The sequence below is a fragment of the Phasianus colchicus genome, chromosome 16 (assembly GCF_987193195.1).
Source record: "Phasianus colchicus chromosome 16, bPhaCol1.hap1.1, whole genome shotgun sequence".
Lineage (NCBI taxonomy): Eukaryota > Metazoa > Chordata > Aves > Galliformes > Phasianidae > Phasianus > Phasianus colchicus.
The window spans coordinates 16,457,026-16,477,799 of record NC_143451.1 but is presented as its reverse complement, the minus strand read 5'-3'; the positions used below and the strand labels follow the sequence as shown (position 1 = coordinate 16,477,799).

Here is a 20,774-nt window from a genome sequence, read left to right as displayed (position 1 = left end):
GTGGCTGTGCCCCGCAATGCGCGTGTGCCACGTGCTCTGCGCGCGCGCCAGCCTCGACGCCGCAATACGCACGCTTTCCTCACGGCCGCAAAACGCACGCGCCGTCGTTTGCAGCGCCTTCAGTACGTTCTCGAAGCAGACCGGGGCATAAAACCGCCCGAGGAAACAGACGAGGAGCATTCTGGATCGGAAGAGAGAAAAGTGTCGCGGAGCCGGCGGTCCAAGTATTGACTGCTCACCTGCATCTCAGGGCTTCGAAGAAATGCGTGCGATTGGAAAGCTTGTGGCGCATGCGCACTACTTCCCGGGGGACCGAGCGCCACTTCCGCGTGCCTGCGCGCACGCGCCCTGCTGCCTGCGGCGACGTAGCGACGCTGCCGCAATTCTGCCGATTGACCGCGTGGGGGCACCAGAGACAGCTGAAACAACCTCGATGCAGTTCCCCCGATTGGCCACGAGGGGGCGCGAGAGATCGCGGAAACAACCGCGACGCACTTTTGCCGATCGGCCACGCGGTGGCACCAGAGACCGCGGAAATCACTTCGCCGCTAGGACTGCTGTGGGTCTGCACCAAGCCATCGCCAGCCCGTTCTCTCTTTTGATGGCAGAGGAAAAACACAGAAGGGAGAGGGGGGAAGGGAAGACGACAAAGACAACGAAGGAAATCTTCGACAAACCCACCAAACCTGCGCTCAGTGCGTAGGGGTACTTGTCAATAAACAAATAACCAGCAAATTGATGTTGTCAAGATTTTTATTACTCTATTTTTTGCAGCCAGCGTCCGAGGTAATGAAAAACCTCGTACGAAGCGGGCAGATGCGTGCAGCCAAGCCCTGGCTTGGAACGATTAACCACATTTGGTTTTGACACCACGTTTGTGAGAAACACTCAAAGCCAAAAAATTCAGGTTAGGCCAGGATCTCAGTGATAGCAGCAAAGTTTATTCGTCATTGTAATAACAGGCTCATGTCCCCTATTAGCGAGGGAGGGACTGTGCAACAGTCAGCGAAATTCATTCCGTTCTATACTCCAAACCCAACGCAGGTAACGCTCTCCTGGCATTCACTGGTTGAGCGTCTCAGGCTTACACTCTCCCCGATGCTGTTGCTATGATACATTTCCATATAAGGTCCATTACCAACCCGTTGTTCTTTCGTACGTTTTGTACTTCTCCACGGAGATACGAGGGCCATATTTCCAAGAGTGAGCACATGCGTTCTGTCCTGTGCTGGGCTCTCTTTCTCCAGCCCGCATCTTTGCCTTGTTTTGCACCTGGCTCACTTCTACCCCAGTCAGAACGCCCCCAATCTTGAACTTTCTACTCTGTTCAACAGCTTTCTTAGTGGAAGGAAAACAGCTATTTCACAAGAGGGTTATAAGTTCAGTGAAGGTCAATACTACGTACCGAAAACACTAAAAGCTTCTACTGCAAAAACACAACCTACCTTTCACAACCAGACCCAGAACCAACCCCCAAGGAGCGCCGCCACTCACAGCTCTCCACCCGCACTCTGCACCGCCGATCACCGCCCCCTGAGCTCAGCCAGTAAGCCAGTTCTCAGCCCACCTCGTTGTCCACTCATCTAACCCACGCTTCCTCAGCTTCATTTGCAGGATGTCGTGGGAGACTGTATCAAAAGCATTGCTGAAGTGAAGGCAGACGACATCCACTGCAGCAGCACCTGAAATGGTCCATCCCACTCGGGCTGAAGCTTTGATTCCTTACACGTGCGTGTTAGGACCCAGCCTCCAGCACAGAATGAGGGCACTAGAAATTCCAGAGGTGGAGCTCGAGACAGCAGTCCATGTCCCTTGAGGGATAACAGAGAAGCAGACAACCCGAGTATGTAGTTCTTAGGAAACTTATCCTTGGCTTCAAGAGAGGGCATCTCACCTCTCCCTCCCAAGTACATCAACCCAAACAACACTTCATACGGTGATACTCCCAAGTCTTTTCTGGGAGCGGTTCGTATTCAGAGAAGGGCTACAGGTAAACGCTTTGGCCATGGTCATTTGGTCTCTAAAATCCATTTTGACAAGCGCTTTGTCAGCATCTGACCGATCCATCCTACTTTCTCTGAAGAAGGAGGGTGCCGGTGAGTACGGAACTCCCGCTTGATTTCTAGAGTACTCATTAGCTCCTGTAGGACCTGTGAAGTAAAGTGGTTTCCCTTATCTGAGACGATATTCTACGTGATCCCATATCTAGGGATCGCGCCCAGGTGTAGAGTCCTTAGCGCAGAAAAGACAGGGACCTGTTGGAGCACCCAGAGGACCAAGGGTAAATCCTGCCTGACCGATCTAGCGGCCGTCTGTGATGGTGTCACTGCATCAACAGCCAAGTGAAGAACCACTGATATCATCCACCTGGACTTCAGCAAGGCCTCTGACACAACATCCTTCTTTCCAAATTGGAAGGATACAGATTCGGTGAGCGGACCGTTCAATGGACAAAGAACCGGCTGCAGCATCGAGTCCAGGAGCCAACGGCTCCGTGTCTGGATGGCGATCGGTGATGAATGGCATCTCAAAGGGGTCCGCGCTGGGGCTGAGACTCTTCAATATCTTCATCAGTGGCATCACCAGCGGGATCAAGTGCACCCTCAGAAAATTTGCTGACAACACCAAGCTGTGAGGAGCAGTGACACGCCAGAGGGGCAGGACGCCAACCGCAGGGATCTAGACAGGCTCAAGCAGCGGGCACAGACAAACCTCATCAGCTTCAACAAATCCAGGTGCAGTGTCTTGCACCTGGGACAAGAGAACCCCCCGCTACCGATACATGCTGGGGGATGAAAGAGCTGAGCATAGGCCTGTCCCAAAAGACCTGGTGGATGGCAAGCTGTACGTGAGCCAGCAAAGCGCCCTCCCAGCCCAGAAAACCAGCCACATCCCGGTCTGCACCAAAAGATGTGCGGTCAGCAGGTGAAAAGAAGTGATCCTGCCCCTCTGCTCTGTGCTGAAGAGGCCTCACCTGGAGTACTGTGTCCATATGAAGAGTCCTCAGTGCAGAAGAGACATGGACCCGTTGGAGCACATGCAGAGGATGGCCACAAGAAAAAAAAAAAAAGAACCAAAGGATCAAACACCTCACCTGTGAGGACAGGCTGAGAGAGCTGGGGCTGTTCAGCCCGGAGAAGTGAAGGCTCCGAGGTGACCTGGTAACAGCCTTTCGATACCCAAAGGGGAGCCTAAAGGAAAGAAGAAGGGAAAATTTAGGTTAGATATAAGGAAAATATCTTTCACAGCAAGGGACAAGGGGAAACGTTTTAAGTTGAGGGAGGGAAGATTTAGGTTGGACGCCAGGGGGAAGTTCTTTACAGAGAGAGTGGTGAGGTGCTGGAACAGCTGCCCAGAGAGGCTGTGGATGCCCCGTCCATCCCTGGAGGTGTTCAAGGCCAGGTTGGATGGGGCCCTGGGCAGCCTGGTCTAGTATGAAATGGGGAGGTTGATGGTCCTGCATGTAGCAGGGGGGTTGGAGATTCACGATCCTTGAGGTCCCTTCCAACCCAAGACATTCTGTGATTCTGTGCAGTGGACCAGGTTGCCCAGAGATGTGGTGGACGCCCTGTCCCTTCCAAGGTGACACGCAGGGCAACCTGATCTAGCTGTGAATATCCCTGTTCATTGTGGGCGAGTTGGACTAGACCATCATAAATGGTCACTTCCGAATCTAAGGAGTCTCTGGTATGATACCTGAAGCCATGTCCACAAAAGACATCGATGGCCTGGTGAGCAATCAGGGTAGGTGGGGAAGCCTGTGTGCTCAACAGCTCTGGGGAAACTCACCAAGTAGTCCAGTCAGGAAGATTCACATCAGCCATAGAGCCTCTCTGTGCCAGTGCCAGTATTCAGCACACCAGAGGTACTGCTTCATCACACTGGTGGGTCCCACAGCTGCAGAACTAGCTATTTAATGGTGGTCAGGAGATGGAAGGAAGAGGGGTGGGGAGATTGGCTATCATACAGACTAGGAAAGTAACATGCTCTGAGAACTATGCCCTGACATCTGTTACTACTGACAAATTTGTAAGGGAGGTCTAGGAGAGAACCAGACAAAACAGGATTAGAATACTCGTGTTCAGTATGCTCAAGTAGTGGAGACTGTATTACACTAAGCTAGGATGAAGAAAATGGCCACTGGGGCTGGGGGTTTTCTTAAGCTCAGGTCCCAGCCCGATACATGCACCTCACCCTATTACTAGTCACATAGCTTATTGGGCCAGAACAATAAACCCCAGGGAGCAAGGCGAGCCCCTTGTGACACCCATTCCATCTTTTAGTGAGCATCCCACAGCCATCACAAAACCCACCTGCATACAAGCGATGCATGAACAAGGGATTTGTGGCGTTCCATTATCCGCTCCACAGATTTCACAGTGCTTAAACCACTAACTAGAGGAGCCCCAGGAACCCTTAAACCCCATCGAGCTGCAAAATGGAATGGATCCAAAGACACAAGGAACATGATTTAAATACTCAGCATGGGCGGAATTAATAAGTGGCACAGGAGACACAGAGGGGACATGGGCAGAGGACACAGGGAGGACACAAAGACACAGGCGGGACACGAGGACACAGAGGGAACGCATCATGAAATGGATTGGGACAACGTGATAGCAGACAAACGAAGTTTGGAGTCTCAGGTTGGAGATTAGGCAATGAGAATCATGAAAGAGGGAACAGAGACTTCACAAGAAGGTACTGAACTTAAGAAGAGTTACAGAGGAAACCTGGAGAACACAGGATCCCTTTACGGAAAAGCGCATTAGCTCCAGGCATTTCCAGAGTTGCAATGCTCAGTCAGCCAACCAGCATTACCTTGGGACTGACTGAAGCATTCCAGAAATGAGACAAGAGCAAAAGAAAGGAATGTATGTCAGCCCCTCCGTTACCAGTTCGGAGAAAGGGAGATAACCCCTTCACTCCCTTAAGAAAAGAATTGAAAAGAAAAATAAGAACAAGCATAGCAGACATTGCTGCTCCAGTCTGTAGGAAATATCCAAATACTTTTCTAGGATGGTATCTCTGATAAAGCAGATTTTATTTGCAATTGCAATGGCGGGCCTCCTGCAAGCAGGAGAGCACACAGAAAACAGAGTTACCTCTTTTATTCCCTATTCCCCGACGCTTCTCTCTTACCCCCTGGCTCCTCATCGGCTGAGTACTTCAGGTTCACAATCTTCTCGACACTTCTCTAAACATGGAAACACTGGACAAACAAATTTTTGCTGCATAAGCATCAATCTGTAGTTAATTAACTTATTCCACATCTGATCGTTATTTTGTGGATACCTGCTTGTCCTCCTTTCTACAAAGAAAAGCTTGGGAGAGAGGCAGGGGAGTATCCTGGTGCCTGCCTTCACACCCCAACCTTCTCATGGAGTGAGACAGTCCAGCCTTGTGTAGAGGCCCTAACTTCTTTGATGTTTGCTAGATCTTTCTTTTGCTAAGAGTTTCTTATCGTAAGAGAACAGCTCTACAATGTTTTCTAATTCTTAGCACGCTAAACTCGCATTGTTTGGAACACTTAACAACTATTACAGTTTTGCAATAAGGAATTAATCACATATTTCAGTAATAATGTTTCTAAAACATGCCACTAACATATACAGTATTTTACTTCTTAGATCAACTATTTCTAAGGATAAGTTACAGAATACAAATGCATTATGTTCTACTTCTTCAAACCAATTGCTTTTTTTTAATATCAAATGCAGAAACAACACTCCATTCCCACAAGTCCAGCTTCAGATCCCCTCAGAAAGGGGAAGATCAAAGCCCTACAGCAGGGAACAAAAATCAGTTGCCTCTTTCCAGGAAAGAGCACTCACCCAACAGTCCACAGCAGGCAGTCTCCAGCAAAAGACGCTGCCTTGGGGGCTGCCAGCCCTTAAATGAGGTGAGGGAGGGGTGGAGCCAGGCTCAGCCCCACCTGGTCCCACAGCTGCATTGCTTCCACCTGTGCTTGCAGGGCTGCACCACCCCTCACCAGATGCTCCATCACTGCTTCAGGCTGTGATCTCAAAGTTCCCATAACGTCATGAATAAAAAAAAAAAAAAAGTGAATTGGGTCTGCCTGTCTGGCAAGGGGAAGTTTATCACTGAATGAGCAAGGATGGCCCACATATTTTGATTCCAGTCAGATGTCCTCAAAGGCAACTGATAAAATTTCTAATAGATAGGAGAGCACAGATTTTCATACTGATGCAGCAAGATGCTGAGAAGCTGCATGTGCAGCGAAAAGGCTGCGATTACGGTGTGAGTGGAGCGAGTGCTGTTTGCCAAACTGCCAGGGTCAGCTTATGGCTCCCCAGTGAGAAATGTGCATTACCTACTCACGCAGCAATTAAAGACCATCGTGAAAATATTTTACGATTTGGTGTCCTCAGTGGGTGAAGCTGGCACCTGCCTGTAAGGCACCGTGTAGCCATTGGGCTCCAACATCAATCCCAAACCCCAAAGAAGTAGGGAGGCTGCAGCGTGTGTACTTCGTGCAGCCCCTGCGCTCCTCGAGTCACAGATCACTGACGTACCGCAGGACCCATTTCTGCTGCGGCACGACGTGGGATTGCTGAAGTCACTGCAGATCTGGAGAACAGACAAAGCATCTCCAGAACGCACTCCCCATACAACTTGCCCACATGCAGGGGGCACAAGCCCCATTTTGGGGGCAATGATCCCCACTTGTGGGGTGCTACCCTCACCCCACTGTCACAGCCATGCCCCGAGGACACCATCACCCCACTGCGCATGGCCAGCAACGTCTCCCCGGACTCCACTCCCACAGGCATCCCCGTCCTTGTCCTCAAGCCGACAACATCGGCATGGAGCAAAGCGGGGCAGGGGGCGTGGGAGGACTTGAGGGGACATGAGAGGGCACATGGGGACACAGGGACATGGGGGGACACGGAGGGACATGGGGTTGACGCGTGGGGTCAGAACTAGAGAGGCAAGAGGAGGTGGCACGTGGAGGTGACACAAGGAGGTGGCAGGCTGTGCCAGGAGTTTGAGCAGCACTGCGGGGCAGATGAGCAGTGCCAGCCCAACGTGGGGGTGATGGTGACACTCCAGGATGAGGAGCTGCTACTGTTTTTCAAGCAGGTAGGAGTTTGTTATCCATACATAATACTGCACTTGTTGTTTTCTTTTTTAAATCAGTGACAGTATGCGATCTGATCCAATGTCTTTGAAAAGTGTGGTTTCAGGATTGTCAGCTGAAACAGCAGCAGAACACAGGCCGTTGCCTGTGGGGGAAGGGACGGGGAAGGAAGTGAGGAAAGAAAGGAGGAAGCCTGAAAAAGGAATGAGGATGGCACGGGGCGAAGGAAGGGGGCGAGACATAGGGGAATGAAGGGAAAAGGACAGAATAGCGGTGGAGCAGCCTAAAAAGCAGCAACAAGCTCTGGGAGGACTGCAGAGTGCCAGATTCTGTAGCGGGTGTGTATCTGTGTGTGTATGTTGTCATTACCTGCCTGGTTTGGGGTCGGGGTTGTTGTCACTTTTGAGCTTCTGCAGTGGGAAGAGCTTGAGCAATTGGTGCCCATGCAGAACTGCAGCATGGGGGAGCGCTTGGTAAGGACAGCCCTGCAGCCCTCAGCTGGACGAACTTCTCCCATGTGTCCAGACTGTGAGCTGTGCAGCCGTGCCTGGCTGCACTGCTCCAGCTCAGAGTCCGCTGCCTGAAGCTGCATCTTTGCTGCCTTCCCTCCTGCCCAGAGCCTCGAAGCTGCTCCCACAGTCCTCTGCCCACCCCCAACATGCCAGAGAAGACATCTGGCAGCAGGCTGGAGGAATCCCAGCACCCTGTTTTCCTTCTGCCCGCAGCTCTCTCCTCCTCTGCCACACAGGGCACCAGCCTGCAAAATGGGAATGGTCGGGAGGAAAGGGAGCACTGGCAGGAGCGACTGCTGCAGCTGGCCGGGGGGGTCTGCGTCCCCCGTGCCCTTGTGGGCTATCTGTCCAGCTGCAGGAGGACCAGAGAAGGGCAGATAAAAAGGTGCAGCTGAGCAAGCAGTGGACCTGCACAACTCTCTGGCCATCCTCCCGATGGCAGCTGTGACACATCGATTCTTTCCATGCAGCTGAATTCATGTTTTCCATCTGTAAACTTAAGTGGAGAACTGCAGGTTTTGTTAATCTTTGTGGAAATGATGTAACGGTCCCCAAGAATCTCAGAACTGCAACTTTGTCTCTGCCTGCGTAGACCTGCTAGGGCCTAAAACTACCCGTTTTATGGCATTAAAAAGAATAAAAAGCCAAAAATGAAACCTGGAGTTGAAGAAAGACCTTGGAAAAAAACACATTAAAATGTGAACAAGACAGAGGCTGAGCAAACGTTAATATAGCCCAGTGCTTTCTGCCAAAGTGCTTTATTTCGTTATCGTTAAATTTGCCGGGCAGTTACATTTCGGTATGTGAATATTTAGAAACAGTGCAATGGATGCTGGCAAAAACGAGTCTGTTTTCTTTTTTAACAGATATTCATAAGCACTTAGCACAGCTTTCCGGGGTCTGGAGTAGTTTCCCTTTGTTTTCTTCGTCTTTTCCCCCCGCTTGTAACTTCGCGCTCTTCCCCCGTCATCACAACGCAGAACGGATCGCCACGGCCTGCGCCGCGGGTCGCCGGCAATGCCGCCGGAGTTCTTCCCGCGGTCTCTGCTGCCACCTCGTGGCCAATGCGCGGAACTGCCGCTGCCTGCTGCTCAGGCCGGCAAGCGGTACAACGCATGCGCGTACAAACGCGGAAGTGGCGTTTAAACCGCTCTGCGCCGCTAATCCGCCGCTCTCTATGGTGATCAGTCCTCCAGGTAATAGCGAACACGCGCGCGTCAACTGAAAGATAGCAATTGTTTCGACAGACCACTGCGGGGACGGGCAAGCAGCCGATTCTTGGACCGCCGGCTCAGCGATAATTTCCCCTTCTAATCCAGGATGCAGAAACAACACTCCATTCCCACAATTCCCTACTCTTTTTCTTTTGAAGTGTTGATTTCTGCAATTCCTCCCTTTTTAAAGTACAATTCTAAAGACCTCTTCACTTTCCATTTCGTCTAATATCATCATTTTATCCGAGTACGGTGGTGGTTCCACTACTGTTTGCTTCAGCACCAATCCCCCCACGCAGGGGATAATACAGCAACCGATCTAATGCGTCAGACCCTGATCTGTACTGCGCCTGCGCCAAGCACTGGCTCTTAGTGCGCCTGCACTGGACTCTGGCCCGTACTGCGCCTGCGCCATGCACTGGCCCGTACTGCGCCTGCGCCACATTCAGTTCTGTACTGCGCCTGCGCGGAGCATTGTCCCGTACTGCGTCTGCACCAGACTCTGTCCGGTACTGCGCCTGCGCTCGACTGTCCGCTACTGCGCCTGCGCCAGGCACTGTCCCGTAGTGCGCCTGCGCCAGACACTGTCCCGTTTTGCGCCTGCGCCAGATTCAGTCTCGTACTGCGCCTGCGCCTGACACTGTCCCCTTCACTGCACTACGCATGCGCTGGGCCTTAAGGCCACTACCCATGCGTCTGTAATTGCTGAGCACTACGTATGCGCTGTTACCGACACCGCCGTACGCATGCGCTTATTTGACGCAGCGCTACGTTTGTTCCTATTTTGAAAGCGCGCTACGCATGCAACGCTGAACCAATAGGTGTTCCGCGACGCTCGCTTGTGCCGCTGGGAGCAGAAGCGGTCTGTTCCCGGTTTGGGCTCGAGAGTAAAACTGCCCGAGGAAATAGACAACGGACATCCTGCCTTGGAAGGGAGGAGAATTTCGCTGAGCCGGCGGTCCAAGGACTCAGTGCTCGCCCGCACATTAGTGGGTCGCAAAATGTTTACGGGCGCATGCGCACTGTTGCCTGGAGGACTAAGTATAATAAAGATTGATGGATTAGCTGCGCAGAGCGACGCGAACGTACGTCTGCCACTTCCGTGTGGCTGTACGCATGCGTCGTGCTGCCTGCGGTACAGGAAACGACCGCAGTTCCACGAATTGGCCACTCGGCGGCAGCAGAGACCGCAGAAAGAACAACCGATGCTGTTGACGCAGACCTGCAGTGCAGTGCTTAGTGATCCGTTCTCTCGTGATGACATGGGAAGAACACAAAGTTAAAAAAGGGAGAAAAAAAAAAAAAAAAAAAAAAAAGATGAAAAACAAGGAAAATTTCTCCAGATCCAGGAAGCTTGCGCTAAGTGCTTGTGAATATCAGTAAAAAATGATCGAATTGATGTTGTCATGTTTTGGTTTTGTTTTTTTTGCCAGCGTCTCTTACATTGTTTTCAAATATTCAAGCACTAAAATCTAACTGCCGAGCAAATTTAACGATAAGGAAATGAAGGCATTATTGCTGTGCCAGGGGAAGCAGCACAATCCGCCGCGCTGCAGCGCCGGCCATCGTCCACCGCCCGCCGCGGGCGTGACCTGGGGCGGTGTGTGCGGCGCGCCACCTTGCTTCCCGGGAAGGCGGCGCGGGCAAAAAGCGTGCTGCCCTCACCTCCCGTGGGGCCCTCACGGCCTGCAGAGCCCTCGGCTTATGAAAGGATTATTGGCAAAGGTGCACTGTGCGGAAAAGTTACTGAGATGACGTCGAGCTTTGCCGGTGGATCTGTGGTCTGATCGGGACCGTCAGTGCCCTTCGCACAGGACCGGCTGTGGAGCGCTCGGAGCACCCCCTGAAACTCCCGTCGTCCTGGCGGCCAGCCGGCTCAGTACTGAGGGCGGAGCTACGATAACGCCGCCCCGCCGAACGCAGTAACTCAACCAATCGCCGCTTTCGGGCCGCGCTCACTGCGCGTGCGCCCGAACTCGTCACGGCCCCGGCCCCTCGCCAAGAGCGTTCCACCAGCCGGAGAGGGGGAGAAGCCGCAGGGGTTGCTGTGCTCTCCCTAGTCCGCCGCACTGCGGTGGCAGCGCCGCCGCCTCAGCTCCCCCCCGCCTTGCCGCACCGGTGGTCTATGCCGCGCACGGGCAGCCGGCTGCGGGGCGTGCCGCCGTTCCCCAGGTGAGTGCGTTCGTCGTCCCTCCCGCCGTGGCGTCGTCAGCACTGCCAGCGTGGAGCTGGCCCGTGCCGAGGCGGCAATTTCCGGTGGGGAGGCGGCGTGCAGCGGAGGCTCCGCCGGCTATGGACGCGACTCTGGAGAAGGTCTGTGCGGGCGGCTGCCGAGGCCGGGCCGGGACGCCCGCGAGCGGCCGGGCGCTGAGGCGCGGTGGGCCTGCGAGGCGAGCGGCCCGGAGGGGCGAGCGGGCTGCGGCGGTCGCGTCGCTCGATGGGGCGGGAGCCGAGCGGACGGAGCCGGGGCCGGTGTTTGGCGGGAGCTTGGGCTTACGCTTAACGCCTGCTTTGTGTCGAGCGAGCCTGAGGAACTTGAAGCACCGGCGGAGCCCTGCTGCTGCTGTATTTTCTGGGAACGTTAAGCTTCAGCAGGAGAATAGTTGACTTCTTTTATTTCTCTCTTTTTTTTTTTTTTTAATTGTCATTTCATCCTGGAGCTGTTTGCAGCCCCAGGTTTGCTCTCCTGTTCCAGTGCACAAAGCAAATATTCTGTTACAGCGTAAGTCACTGACTAAACTTACACTGTAGTCACTGTGAATCAGTGAGAATCTATCGGTTACCCAGGATCTGTCACACTTGTGCTGGCTCTTACTGCACCTGCTGTGCTTCCTGCAAGGGAACGGGTTGCTCATGCTGTGACTGCTTGTGTGTGGCTCAGCACCGTTGTTGCTGTCTTTGAGACAGTGTTTATTTGAAATAAATTATTTCTTATGCAGTTGAGATCTTAATGTATCCCTTCCTCTTTACATCATTTACCAAGCATGCTTAGTCCTATGTAATCCTTGGAAGCAGCTAGACAAGTGTGAATAGGATGTGCTGTTGTAAGATGAGATGAGTGAAAAGGAAATTCAGAAAGCCTCTTCCTGATATAGTTAGTGAGTTGGTAGCAAAATATTTTGCTATTTTAAATGCAGATGAAAGATGCAGTACTTGAGACTTGGCTTTGGCAGGCTTTAAAAACTTCAGATCCTTACTGGCCCTAGCAAAAATCACACTGACTGCTGCTTATTCAAGAAAGCTTAATGAAGTAACATCTAACTGAGCATTTTACAGTTTAGAGTATGCTCTTTGTTATGCTTAAGTCCAATTGACTTTAAAGAAATGTTGATGCTTTACTGACAAATTTTTTAAAAGTTTTGTTGGACTAGGTCACTGTAAGCAAAGAAAATGCGATGCAAGAATTAAACGCTTAAATTTCTTAATGAAGCCCATGTTTTGGTTATTTGTATTGTTGATGGTGAGCTGTAGTTTGTAAACAGTGACGACTCTGAGAACTAACGTGCTTGATAGTCAGTATACGCAAATAAGTAGATATCCGTAAACTGATGCCATTTGTTTTACTTTTTTTTTTTTATCATGGCTTTTTTGTCTTCGGATGAGAAAAACTGTGGTCCTCTGTATAGTAAATATCATAGTACAATTATTGTCTTTTAGCCACTTAGCAGTTAGTACCCTCATGTGATAGCTGTTGATTGCTGTAATCACTAAAATCTGCATTTTATTTGTTCTTGTGCATGATATGTAAGAAGCATTCTTTCTAAATCAATTTGAAATTCATCCAGGTTGGAATATGTTTATACTTGAAAACTTGTGACCATTTACCTTGTGCCTGTTTAAGGAGTATCAAAATGCACCTGGGTGCCTTTTACTTGAACCACGGATTCTTTTCTTTTTATGAACTTAAACATACAGCTTACTGGAATATCACTGATAAGTACTTTATGCCTTGTATTAAAATTTGTCAATAAAGAAGGCATTTTGGTAGGATTACGTAACTAGCAGAAAGCTAGGGTGACATCAAATGACTACATTTATTAGTTTCATGCAGATTAAGTCTGTAAGTAGAATGTAAATTTCTTGAGAATTGAAAATATTCTGTGATAGGTTTGTGAGGAAAACTTGTAGACTCCAAAACACAGGTCTGCACATCAATGGTCTTTGATTTTGGAGATGAACTCTTTTATCAGCAGACATGGCTTTTTTTTTTCCTAGTATATGAACATTGTGTTTCATAAGAATTATTTTCTTAATGAAATTCAGAAATCTTCTTTGGGTGAACTTAAGATATAAATTTTTCTGGAAGCCTAAGTTAAACTTAAGAAATGTGAGTAGCAGCAGAACTCTTTTTGTTGTTGTTGTCACCATTTGTGTTGTGATTTGTGAGCAATCTTCTGAAGGATTTAAATATTTTAAGTTTCAAGTAAGGTGACTTCGGTTTAAAAAAAAAAAAAAAAAAGACAAATTCTTTACAACTTCTTGCTGTCTCCATGTAGTGGAAATGCTAAGTCGTAGCCTGAAACAATGATGGAGCACCTGGTGGGAAGGCAGGGCCAGCCAGGGGAGCTCAGGTGCATGCAATGCAATGCAGTCAGTTCCACTGAGTGACTGGAATGGTTGGGCCAGGATGCACCCCTTCCCAGCTCTCATTTAAGGGCTGGCAGCAGAGATGAGGGGATCTCCCAGGAGATTCCTACGTACCTGAAGACCTTGCAGGCCTTCCAAAGGTAAGCGGTTTCTTACTCTTATTTCTATACCCCCTGCTGTTTTGTCTGAGTGGATTCTCACTCGATGTGGCCTGGGACTTTGTTGCTCTGCTCTCTTGTTGCACTTTCCATCACATTCCACTCCACAGTGCTGCTTTTCTTAAACATGAAAAAAACAGGGTTTGTCGCTCAGCATGTGATTTCTGTCTCCTGTTACTGCATAAATTACCATGACATCCTTGTAACTTTATGGAAAACATAAGGCAGCAGATGTGCATGCAATTGTACTGTACATTAAGGAAGTGATAAAGTTCAAAAGAACAGAGCCTGTAAGCAGAAGCCTTGTGTTAATATGGTGCCATTTTCATTTGAGTCATAAAACGGCTACTTTTTTTGTTACCCGAGGTATTTCTTTGCCCGTGGAATAAATACGGTGCTCTTATAGGTAAAGAATACTGATTGTTCTTTGAGACTAATTTATAGTTGAGAACAGTATTTATTTTTTAGAAATAAAACTTTTTAATGGGCAAATGTAATAATGTAAGGAGGAAAAGGAGGCACATTTCTGATGAGAATACTGTGCTACATCTGTGGGTCTCTTTGCACACGTGTATTTATGTAGACTGTTTAAAAGCATTCCTTTCTGATGTTCCTTTTCTGTGTACAGAAAAGCCAGCAGACATTCAAAATAAAAGCTGTGAAACACTGGTATTCTCATTTTTTAAATTTATAATTAATGATCAGTTTTATCACAACTGGAGATAAGCACTTCCCCTGTTGCACAGTGACATGAGATGTGAAATACTAACATGATATCTAAAATATTTTACTGTTCAAAGTACTTAAAAATAATAAATTCAGAGCTACGGGATACAAAAGTGTAAGCACAAATCAGGCACTTCCCAAAATTAACTTTAGTGAATTAGATTTTTACATCTTAAAGGCAGTAAATAGTAAAAATCAGAATAAGCTGGTCAATGTCAGGATTTTGGAAGAATGGGAGGTAGAAGTGCTAGTGGATGCCTCCTTAGGGCGTGAAATACTGTTGCGTATTGTAATGCAAATGGAAGAAGGTTCGCCTTACTGTGATTAGTCAGATCCTGTTGATTCCAGGAAGGGGACTGAGTGCAGAATCTAAGACTTATGTAAACAGTTTCAGTTTCTGAGGTGCTTCTGCAAGTAGTGTCCCAGTTTTTTTTGTAGTTATTTCCCTGCCTGCATTTCTAATGCCTGGTCAGCAAAGGAAAAACATACTAAAAAGGCTTTCATATTAATGTACGAAGACAAACTTTCAGCAAATTTGTTGCTTCTTCAAATGTTTGTGTGTTTATCAATCACTGCTGTCCTTCTGTATTGTTCCTTTTCACTTCATTATAGAATTACCCTGATCTGATTGAATAAAATCTTATCTTCATGTCTTTCCTCCCCACTTTTTCTGTATCTTTTGCTCTGCTCCATAAGCCTGTAGACGTTTACAGTGTTTTCTCAAACAGTGGTGGCAGTGGATTTTGACGGTGTGTCTGGATGTGCTTACTAATGTTAGAGATTGGAACTACCACTGGTACTGGGAATCTAAAAAGTATCGGAGCTGAGAAGCACCGTTGCATTCGCTGGGTCACCCAGTCTACTACTTACTTCTGGATGCCTAAGGACACAAATTGAAAGCAGTCACGCCACTCCCCTGTCATTCAGTTCTGCAAAAATTATAGGCCTAAGCAATCACATAAATCATCTCAGACTTGACCAGAAAAAAAAAAGCAAAAATGCGTTTAACACAGTTAAGTTCATGGGATGAAGAAAAATTTAGGGCTGTGAAAATTTTGCTGTGCTGGGTGGAGGGTTGTCTTAGGACTTGGCAGAAGGAACCACAGAGATGAAAATAGTTTTGTTGGGATGATACAAGTGAAGGAGCAAACCCTGCAGGAGGTTAAAAAAATAAAAATAAAAAATTGATCTGGTTGAAGTGTGTTGGTGAAAGGAAGTGACCTGAGGTGGGTCTTTAGTGCACCCTCCTTTAAAATTGTATTTACGTTGTTGTCCAATGAAGCTTTTACTTCTTCCAAGAGGGGTTGTATAAGTACTCACATGGAGAAAAAAGGCATTGAGTAACAGAAGCAGGAGCTTATTGTGTAGGCATGCTTTTAACAACTGTAATCAAGAAGCTAGAAAAAAGACATACCTCATCATAAATAAACAAGCAGAGAAAAGCCTTGAGATTTATAGTTTTTGTCAGGGACAAAAAAAGATAAATAGCTAGAAGTCCTGCATAAACCAAAGCATGGTAAAGAAATCTGAGTTTCCTAGCATAATGCATGGGAAGTTGACCTGCAGTGTATTAGAAGTCATTAGGCATTTGAAAATACATTTAAATGAAAGTTAAGTCTAGTTATAAGGCCCTTCTCCGATAAGATTAATAATTGATTTAAAGTTACTAGAAGTAGGAGAAAAAATAGGTTTACTAAAGCATTTGGTTTAGCTTGTTTCCCATCTACTTCAGAAACTATTGTTGTGAAAATTCAACAGGGAAACCGAAATGAGGAAATGACAGGGAATGCTGGAGAACTGCCTTTTTACTTCTAAGTTTGCTAGTGCGGTCTTAAATTATGTCTTGCTTTTCGTAGGTGACTTTGAAAAAAGAAAAACAACTCTCAAATAATTACTACTCAAGTGTGTTTAAGTATTTCTTAGTTGAACTGGTAATCTAAACAGTAACATCTACAGCAACAACAAATAGCAAACTGACAGCCTATTCAAGGTTTCCCCTGAATTTACATCTGAATGCTGTGTGATCTAAAATCTGCCTTGGTGATATTTTTTAGTGTTGGCTTTCCCATACAGCTTTTCTAGAAGGTAACTGTCTTTTAAAGATAATAGTGTTGAGTTTATCTACTGATCTTGGTCTGTTTTTTGTTTTTTTTCATTGCTTTTTCTTGTTACTTATATGGCAGACGGGCTAGAGAGTTCTTTTTGGTTTCATTTGTTGTTTTTATGAGAATCTGTACGCTATGAGAGCTGACTGTCAGGGTGTAGCGTGCCTTCAAAGAATTGAATCAACTTAACTGAGAATATGGGAATGTCTTTTTCTGGAGACGTGAGTTCTCAGGTGAAATTAAAGGAGAATTTCTAAATCAGATTTGCCACTGAAAGACTTGTATTTAAGATACAATTCTGTTTTCTATTCTCTGTAGAAGGGTTATGGTGTTCCTTAGCACGTTTGTTTTTTAATAGGATGGCATGTGAGATTTTGTATTTAAGGGAATAACTGAGGTTTTATTCATAATGAAGAATGGTTAAGGAAAAAAATCATTCAGTAGGGCTAAAATGGCACATATTTAGTTTTTGTTGTTGTTAAAACGTTATAGCAAGGGCTTACTTGAACACCTTGTGTTTATTTTTTTTCCCGCTCCAATGCTTGCTCTTTCATTCTTCATCATAATCCAAAAGAGATAAGTAGAGATTCCAGAGGATTTTTGAAAAAGTTCTGACTCCTTGTGGTGTTACTGTAAAGTGGTTTATCAGGAAAGACTCAAGCTGAATTGTTAGAAAGTATGCATTCTTTAATAACAGCCCTGGATGCATGGGGGTTACTCTTTTCCTATCATGCATACCTTGCACAAAAAAGTTGTTAGTTTATATGCATTCAGAGGTCTTCCCAGAGCTACCTACGTATTCCACACAAAAAGTTCTGGAACCTCTCATATCTATTCAATGCAAAGTCTGGCAGATTGTCCCTTTCCTGTTCAATAGGAAGACACTGACCCTTCCTGTTATCTAAACAAACTATTAGGTTGTCCATTAAGGGACTTAACAAGCTGCAACTTGTATTGGAGACAAAATCTGTGGATAATAAAATCCACATCACAACCAATTTCTGTTTTGGATAAGTTATTTTAGGTTAATTTTCTGTGTTTTTAATTGTTGAATTTTCTATGTTCTGAATTTTCTATGTTGATACAACATATAATTTCTAAGCAAACATTACATGAGTTTGTAATGAGGATGTTGTGGGAACAGAAGGTAAATAATGTGCTGGTCTTTTCCTTAGCAGATGGTTGACCCTACTCTAGCAGAAATGGGAAAGAATCTGAATGAAGCCATGAAAATGCTAGAAGATAGTCAAAGGTACATACAGAGAACAACCACCACAAAACAATAGTATTTGTGCGCAAGTTCTAATTATAGATGATATTGTTATTAAGCAAGATGGAATTCATTTTTCTGGTATTTTAAGGTCATACTGTATTCTGAAGCTTACACCTACAAAAATTGCTTTTTCTCAAATAATAGGATTTTTTAAAATCTGCATATATATTGTTCTTGCTCTGTAATATTTAGGGCAAATCCAGAGCCTTTTTTCATGTATATTAAATAGTTACACAGTAACAGGAAAGTAACTTTTAATGTGTTAATATATGAGAGTTTAATGTTTTCTGTTAAAGAACTCAAGAAACAAAATGTAGTAGGTCTTTAACTCAGTTTTGGCTAAACTTCTTAGGGCACTGGAATAGTGTGGAGTCTCCTTCTCTGGAGGTATTCAAGACCCACTTGTGCCACCCTGCTGTGGGTAACTTGCTTTAGCAGGGGCTTGGTTGGATTGATGACCCACAGAGGTTCCTTCTGCTCCTTGCAGTTCTTTGACTGTTTCTTTTTTGGTCTCACCTGATTTATTAAACTGTTTTCAGTGAAATAGGTTGCAGACATATGAGTATGTATTTTTGTAAGTCAGGGTCAGCTACAAAACACAAAGTAAATACATAGTTTGTTCTTGTGTCTTTTAGAAAAGAGGAGGAAAATGAAAAGAAGTATGCACGGAAGGATATTCCTGGACCGCTGCAAGGCAGGTAGGCAACAAGTATTTTTTTGATAATGCTCTATAACCATTATAATAGGTATAATATATGTGACACCTCTGAAGGTTTACCAGTTCAGGTACTGCAACAACTTTTGTGACAGTTTCTGTAGTCATGAAGGTAGAAAGTTTACTTCTCCTAGGTAACTGAAGTCACCTGACTGAAGAACATTGGTGCATATAGCTATGATTCAGACTGAATGTTGATATACCTGTGCATAGAATAAAGATTCACTAGAACACACAGCTGGTAAATTAATAACTGAGACTAATAAGGTAGAAAACTTTACAGTAAAAAAAATTCAGTTTGGCACATCCATTGAAAAAACCATATGGAGCTTTTGTGCATATGACAGAAAAGATAATTGCATCTGAAAACTAAGACTTAAATTTTTTGTACTCTTCACTCTGGAAGAGAAAACATTTACTTTAGAAAACATTGCAAAATTTATTGAATTTTTTTTATGTATATAAACCAAATTTCTTTTGGATTGGAGCTACTGAATTTTTTTCTAGAAATGAAAAGCAGTTTGAAATATCTGTGTGTCTTAAATGACCTCCCTGCTAGACAGTGGTGCTAGCTTTGTTGTTGTTTTTAATGTTTGGTGTTTTTTGTTTTCCCTCACTGGTTTACCAGCGGCCAGGATATGGTGAGCATACTTCAGTTAGTTCAGAACCTAATGCATGGTGAAGAGGAAGAGGAGTCTTCACAGGCCTGTCGGTAAAGTCAATATGAATATTTGTATGAGAAAAATACCTGATTTATGCTATGTGATTATTACTGAACTTACACTTTAAAATGCTTAAGTGTATAAAATAGCATGCAAACATGTGACTTTTTAATGGCTACTTAATTACATTCTATAGTGAAGTAGTATAATATGCTGTTCTTGGCTTTCTTAAAATTACAAAGCCTTAAATGAGTTAGGGCTATTGTTAAACTGGATTGTAAAAGGCAATGGTTTCTGATTTGACAGCTCACTCAGCTTTTTCCTTTTTGAAAGTTGTATCAAGTCTGAAAGTCTTACATATCTTTGAATACCAGCAAGCTCTACAGGGAGAGATAGTAATTTTTTTTTAAGGTTTCCATTTTCCTAGATAATTGAAATTACACTAATTTATCTGTAGAATATTATTTGAAGTTAACAATTTAAAAACAGTTTAAAGAAGAAAAAACAAACAAAAAACAGAACTAATGAAAATTTGCCTCTATGTTCATAGGAACTATGTTCCTAATAAGTTTTCTGAGTTTTCTCAGCGTAAGGAGATAAAGGTATTTGTTTAATGAACATTCAAGTCACAGTGCAGATAAGGTGCTTAGTTCCAGCTGATTATAATAAACCTTCAATTAGCATAAGGGTTTTATTTGAATGGGTAAAAAAGAAGATGAGGTGTTATAAGCAGCTAAGGTAAGGGAAGTGTTGTCTGTACTAGCATCTCACTGTGTTAATGCACAACAGTGGGAAGGTGACTGGTATACTGTATTTCTCTCTGATAAATATTCCATGTTAACAAATTCTACCACTACAGCAAAAATACAAACACATAGTTACTGTAATATTCATAACTAGTATTTAATTGGCAACTTCTCTGTTGTGGCTTGCAGACTTCAAAATGTTGGTGAGCAGGGTCACATGGCTCTACTGGGACATAGTTTGGCTGCCTATATATCAATACTGGACAAGGAAAGACTGAGGAAGCTCACAACAAGGATCCTTTCTGATACTACTCTTTGGCTCTGCAGGCTTTTCAGGTGAGTTTCTTTGAAAAAGTTATGTATGACTAGGCAGTAGTAATTCTTTAATACAAATTCTTTGCTTTTTCAGCAAAAGAAGCCTCTCATGATCTTGCAACTAATCTTTGAAAGGTCTTAAAACGCAGAATCACAGAAAGGCCAGGGTTGAAGGGACTTCAAGGATCATGAATCTCCAACCCCCCTGCCACATGCAGGGCCACCAACCTCCACATTTAATACCGGACCAGGCTGCCTAGGGCTCCATCCAATCTGGCCTTGAACACCTCCAGGGACAGGGCATCCGCAGCCTCTCTGGGCAGCTGTCTCAGCACCTCACCACTCTCTTCTGTAAAGAACTTCCCCTGTCATCCAACCAGAATCTTCCCTCCTTCAACTTAAAACCATTTCCCCTTGTCCTGCTGTTACCTACCCTTTTAAAGAGTTGATTCCGCTCCTGTTTGTAGGCTCCCTTTAGGCACTGAAAGGCTGCAATGAGGTCACACCGCAGCCTTCTTTTCTCAAGGCTGAACAAGCCCACCTCCCTCAGCCTGTCTTCATAGGGGAGGTGCTTCAGTCCCCTGATTATCTTCGTGGCTCTCCTCTGGACCCTCTCCAACAGCTCCCTGTCTTTCTTGTACTGGGGGCTCCAGACCTGG

The 20,774-nt window shown here is 45.8% G+C and overlaps 1 protein-coding gene across 3 annotated transcripts in view; it reads left to right on the top strand.

Moving 5' to 3' along the window:
• The first annotated feature begins 10,790 nt into the window (after positions 1–10,790).
• PDXDC1 (pyridoxal dependent decarboxylase domain containing 1) overlaps positions 10,791–20,774 on the top strand; it is a 28,254-nt gene continuing 18,270 nt past the window's right edge. Inside the window, exons 1-5 of one of the 3 annotated variants that reach the window (XM_090151807.1) lie at positions 10,791–11,141; positions 17,580–17,656; positions 18,313–18,375; positions 19,021–19,104; positions 19,990–20,136. In XM_090151807.1, the coding sequence (XP_090007933.1) occupies positions 11,121–11,141; positions 17,580–17,656; positions 18,313–18,375; positions 19,021–19,104; positions 19,990–20,136 (392 nt within the window). In that variant the 5' untranslated portion in view covers positions 10,791–11,120. The remainder of the gene's footprint in view (positions 11,142–17,579; positions 17,657–18,312; positions 18,376–19,020; positions 19,105–19,989; positions 20,137–20,774) is intronic. The other 2 variants (XM_090151806.1, XM_031606724.2) reach the window with 2 other exon arrangements.